The following is a 6,000-nucleotide window of genomic DNA, read 5'->3' as shown; positions in this document are numbered from 1 at the left end:
TTAGGGCTTGCTGATCTTATTCCTTGAAACTGAAAGGTCATCCTCATCTGCTGTCTCTAGTCTCTTTCACAAACAATTGAAAACCTAACCCAGTTTACACTCACCATAAACGCAGAGGTTTATTGCTTGGAGGGCCCTTAGCTCAGGCCAACTTTTCTCCTTCCTGCTGAGGCTTAGGCAGTCTTAAGCCAGGTAGGGGCAGCAGAGTGCAGCTGGTTGCTAGGGAACTAACAGCCCAGCATCTATTTACTAGTAAACATTTAGGAAAGGGGGCCGGGCGCGGTGGCTCACGCCTGTAATCCCAGCACTTTGGGAGGCCGAGGCGGGCGGATCACAAGGTCAGGAGATCGAGACCATCCTGACCAACATGGTGGTAACCCCATCTCTATTAAAAATACAAAAATTAGCTGGGTGTGGTGGTGGGTGCCTGTAATCCCAGCTACTTGGGAGGCTGAGCCAGGAAAATGGCTTGAACCCAGGAGGTGGAGTTTACATTAAGCCAAGATCATGCCACTGCACTCCAGCCTGGTGACAGAGGAAGACTGTCTCAAAAAAAAAAAAAAAAAAAAAAAAAAGATTTAGGAAAGGGAAACCATTTTATGACTTAAACTTTTTTACTGGTCAGAATCCAAAAGATGTCAAAATTTCCAGCTTCTAAGAATGTACTTAGTCAAAAGCAAGAAACCACAATTTTGATAACTATGAAAAAGTAGTTTGTGATGAGCTGTTTAGAAAATGTAGAAATTTCATTGTTGAAATCCCTTTAAACCTTTCCGTTTTCTTTTTCTTCCTGAGTCTGTGTCACATTCACTGGTATCTGATGAGGAAGAGGATCTGGAGTTATGGGAGGAATTTCTATTCACATAGGCATCATATAACCTTAAGTCCTTAGGAGAAAGTAATTCTTGGCAAACATTCCAGGACCATGTATAAGTAGAAAAGGTGTCATAAAAGGACTCATTTCTAGAGTCTATCCCAATCAAATCCCCTCGGATCTTCTGCCAGAGATTGAGCATTTCTTTCCGGTGTTCAAGGGCAATTCCTAAATTATAGGTATCAGTAGCTCTCTTCACCTGCAGTGAGAGACCAGAAGTTTATTGTAGTTACCTTAAAGTAGCTTTGATTTGTGGACCACAATGATAGATACCCCAAGAGTTATGTCCCTGGGCTACTCGAAAGTCACTGAATCTATACATTGGGTGGTGCCTCGAGAGGACATGTGAGCTAGGAGTTGATGGACAATCAAAATGTACTGCTTGGGAATAATGAGGTAATAAGAAATTTTATAAGGATATGAAAAATACAATGGACTAAAATAGGGTGAAGTATGGTATGGAGATAGGCTATGGATATAACAAGAGTGCCAATTCAGCCACTCAGTTCAGCCTAGGATAGGGAGAACTGACTGGGAGAAGATGCTGAGCTGAGTAGGTCCTGAAGGATGTGATCAAATTGAGGGAGTAAGTGGTGAGGGGAAGGTGTTCCAGGGAGAGGGGACAGCATAAACAGCTTAAACAGAGATCCCAAGGCAGTAAATATCCTGGAGGTGTGGTAAGAGGGTTCAGGCACTTGGTATTGCTGGAGTGTCAAGTTTAAAGTGGGAGGAATAAATAATGACAAAGGACAGGCAGGCCCTTACACTTAATCTTATAAGTCAGTAATATCTGTGAGGCTGGCAAAAGCCTGTTCCTCAGTGAAAATCATGCTGTAGTGACCCACTGTTTCTAATGAAAGTGAAATCAATCCCTTAAGCAGAAAATAGAGTTGAAATTGCCATCATTGAGAGGGACGTGTTCACTTTTAAGCAGGACAGTGCCATTCACTTCCAGGGATCCACATCTCCTGACCCTGAATGGGCATCTAAACCCCAATCCCAACCCATCAGGGCCTAGATCTGTAGGATCTACCTACCACTTGTTAACTTGTGAACTTGTTATTCTGGCTTTAGGCGCGCTCTCTCTCTCTCTTGCTTTCTGAAACATGGGGTTTTGCTTTTTTTTGAATACATTTTTGAATGTTTGTCATTTTATTTCATGCAGTATTCACATATATATATATATATATATTTTGTAGAGACAGAATTTTACCATGTTGTCCAGACTGGTCTCGAACTCCTCGGCTCAAGCAATCCACCTTCCTTGGCCTCCTAAAGTGTTGGGGTTACAGGCATGAGCTACCATACCCAGCCCTATCCAATATTTTAATGTGGTCATAGGGAGTCTATGTGTGGGGTCAGGTAGTGTTCATGTATCTCAGTTACTTTCTGAAACTTGAAAGTACCATTTCTTTCTTTTCTTTTTTGTAGAGATGGGGTTTCACCATGTTGCTGAGATTGGTCTCAAACTCCTGAGCTCAAGTGATCCAGCCACCTCAGCCTCCCAAAGTGCTGGGATTACAGGCATGAGGCACTGTGCCCAGCCTATTTCTTGGTTCTAATGAACATTTATTTTATTTTGAGATGGAGTTTTGCTCTTATTGCCCAGGCTAGAGTGCAATGGTGCGATCTTGGCTCACCACAACCTCTGCCTCCCGGGTTCAAGCGATTCTCCTGCCTCAGCCTCCTGAGTAGCTGGGATTACAGGCATGTGCCACCACGCCCAGCTAACTTTGTGTTTTTAGTAGAGATGGAGTTTCTCCATGTTGGTCAGGCTGGTCTCAAACTCTTGACCTCAGGTGATCCACCCGCTTTGGCCTCCCAAAGTGCTGGGATTACAGGCGTGAGCCACTGCGCCTGGCCTCAGATGAACATTTATAAATATACAATTATATTAGATTAGATGTAATATACTACATAGTATATTAGATATACTATATATGTATATAACTATAAACATATAGTTTAATAGAAATAGCATTAAATGTAGTATATTATAATATTTGTAAATACAGTACATATACAGTAGGTATAGATGTAAATATACATATGTATGCATGTAGTATAATAAATATAAATATGTAGTGTATTAGAGGTAATATACTAGTAAATATGTAATAGATGGTAACAAGTGTTATGAAAAAAATCAGGAAAGGGGGTAAGGTATTGGGGGTTGTGATTTTATTTGAATACATATATATATATTTATTTGTGCAAAAATTTTTATTTTAAATTTATTTTTAATTAAAAAATTTATTTTTAGAGATGGAGGCTCACTATGTTGCCCAGGCTAGAGTGCAGTGCATTCACAAGCATGATCATAGCACATTACAGCCTTGAACTCCTGGGCTCAAGTGATCCTCTTCCCTCAGCCTCCTAATCAGGTGGGATTAGGGGTGTGTACCATTGCACCCAGCTATTTAAATACTTATTTAAAAAATAATTTATTGGCCAAGCATGGTGGCTTATGCCTGTAATCCCAGCACTTTGGGAGGCTGAGGCGGGTGGATCACCTAAGGTCAGGAGTTTGAGACCAGCCTGACCAACATGGTGAAACCCCCGTCTCTACTAAGAATACAAAAATTAGCCGGGTGTGGTGGCGCATGCCTGTGGTCCCAGCTATTCGGGAAGCTGAGGCAGAAGAATTGCTTGAACCTGGGAGGTGGAGTTTGTAATGAGCCAAGATCACGCCACTGTATTCCAGCCTGGGCAACAGAGCAAGACTCTGACTCAAAAAAAAAAAAATTATTAAAGTGAAAATTCATGTAACATAAAATGAACCATGTGAAGTGAACAATTCAGTGGCATTTAATACAATGACAATGTGGGGATTGTTATTTTAATGGGGTTGTTAGAGAGGCCTCCTAAAGTGACATTTGAGACAAGACCTGAAAGAGGTGAGGGGAGAGCTATGATGCAGCTCTCTGAGGAACAACATTAAAGCAGAAGAAATAGCAAAGCCACAGACCATGAGGTGAGAGCACATCTAGTCTGTAAGAGGAAGAGTAAAGAGGCCTTGAGGATGGAGTGGAATGCACTGGACGGTGAGCAGTGGAAGATGAGATTGTTGGATAGGCAATGAGAGCCTAGATCAGTAATGGCCAATAACATTTTCCTCAATAATGGAAATTTTCTATATTTCTGTGTCATCCAGTATAGTAGCCATTAGCCACATATGGCTATTGAGCATTTGCAATGTGACTGGTATGACTGAGGAACTGAATTTGTAATTTTATTTGATTTTAATTAATTGAAATTTAAACAGCTACTAGTGGCTACAATTATTGGAAGGCTCAGGTTTTGATTGTGTGGGACATTGTAAGCTATAAAAATTTTGGTTTTCATTCTGCGTGATATGAAAAGCCATTGGAGGGTTTCAATCTGATTTTAACAGAACCACTTTGGCTGCTGGGTTGAGAATCGATTGAAGGGGACAATAGTAGAAGCAAGGGGACCATTTAGGGAGCTATTGACATTATTTCTGCTGAGATTATTAGAGACAATCTAGCATATAATATGCTCTCAGGAAATAAAGTATTTGTATTACAGTATTCTTTCTTCCAAAAAATACTGAGTTACCTGTGAGCCAAATTCATTTTAGATGATAGGGATACCTCAGTGAAAGAAATACAACCCTTGTGTACATGAATGTTATATTCTAGTTGGAGAGATTGACAATAAACAGATAAGCATCTGGCGTGGAGGAGTAGTTGAATGTTGGGACATAAGTTTAAAAGAGGATAAATGTCCTCTTATTTCCATCTTCTCAGTGATATTTGCCTGTGGGTGTTACTTCATTTGGAGAAAGACAAAGTCTGAACTTGAGGTCATTTGTGACAGTGATACCCCTCTGGGCCTCTTAAACTCTATGTGTGGAGGGGCCTTCTAGGAACTGTACAGTGATGTGAACAACACATGGACCTCTGGAACCCAGAGCTCTGCAGGGTGAGCTGGCCTCCAGTTAAGTTTCCATTCTGTTTCTTAGGCCTAGAGGCCTTACCTGGGGTGAGGCCAGAGCCTCTTGAGAGTTTATCTAGAAACTTGGGCATAGTTGCTGGAGACCTTAAAATTTATGATGACAAAAGTATATCCTGGGAGGGGGGGCAAAAAGACTAGAGTCAACAGAACTTGAAGCAAGGCCAGAAGGTGCAGCTGGGACCATAAATGGGGATCTAGTCGAGGGCAGGATGGCCCCTCCATCACAGCACTGCTCCTTTGGGTTGTGGGCCTGGTCTTCTCATCACATGGTGTTTGCCCATCCACAATCTAGAGTGGATGGAGGGTGTCCAGAGTGCAGCTTCTGGTCCCTGAGTGGTTGGGGGAGCAGTCAGAGATAGGAATGGATAAACTATTTTTGTTATTATTCCTATATTCCCCATCCCCAACCCCAAAGCTGTATTTTTTAGTAAGTTTAACTATTTGTTGAAATTAAATGAAATGTTAATACCTGGACTTAAATTTAGGAACATGGTTATGGCATCTGGTTTGAAAATAATGACTAAAACTATTTGTTGTAAAAAGCATGTTATTAGTTCTGTTAAGTTAGTGCTTAAAAATCCAAGTATTTAACTAATGTGACATAATCTAAATCTCACCTGTGTTTTCCAGTCTCTTTTATGGAAAAAATAATCCTCAAAGAAATTCAAAGGCTCCTTTCTTTTTAGCATCTCTAATTTCTGCATGTCTTTGAATGGCTTTCCCATCACCACCCCATCCACATTAGGTAACAATGGAAAGATGGGTATTTTTGAATATGGGCTATCTGAACCAGAATTGCATCCTAAAAAAGATAAAAACAAAAATGATATCACAAACAATGTAAGAAGAAGTTCACATAAAAGACCAGCATGTGGTGCCTATTTTGCTTTGTCTATTCTCCTCAGTGGCCATGGCCCTCATTCTTCACTCTCCTGCTCCCAGCCCCCACCCATCCACAGACTCTAGGCTTCATCAGGTGTCTGAGGATTCAGTTACATCTACATTTGCTTTCAAATGACATCTGTATGACACAGAGTGGTCACTCAGAATAGGCTGTGGTCCTGTTCTTACGGCATTTGGGCTCTAGTACTTCTTTCTGACCAGTCATATACAAATAAATCCTTTACGACAGTAGAGAGAGAACAAAT

At 41.0% G+C, this 6,000-nt stretch overlaps 1 protein-coding gene across 6 annotated transcripts in view; it reads right to left on the bottom strand.

Annotated features, from left to right (window-relative positions):
* Positions 1-387: 387 nt before the first annotated feature.
* EFCAB3 (EF-hand calcium binding domain 3) overlaps positions 388-6,000 on the bottom strand; it is a 46,889-nt gene continuing 41,276 nt past the window's right edge. For all 6 annotated transcript variants that reach the window (XM_055257559.2, XM_055257560.2, XM_055257561.2 and 3 more), the window contains 2 exons: positions 5,470-5,654; positions 388-1,073 (listed from right to left, as the gene is read on the bottom strand). In XM_055257559.2, the coding sequence (XP_055113534.1) occupies positions 747-1,073; positions 5,470-5,654 (512 nt within the window). In that variant the 3' untranslated portion in view covers positions 388-746. The remainder of the gene's footprint in view (positions 1,074-5,469; positions 5,655-6,000) is intronic.

Source organism: Symphalangus syndactylus, chromosome 20, assembly GCF_028878055.3.
Source record: "Symphalangus syndactylus isolate Jambi chromosome 20, NHGRI_mSymSyn1-v2.1_pri, whole genome shotgun sequence".
Taxonomy (NCBI): Eukaryota; Metazoa; Chordata; class Mammalia; order Primates; family Hylobatidae; genus Symphalangus; species Symphalangus syndactylus.
The sequence above is the reverse complement of the archived record's forward strand: the minus strand, read 5'-3'. Positions and strand labels throughout refer to the sequence as shown.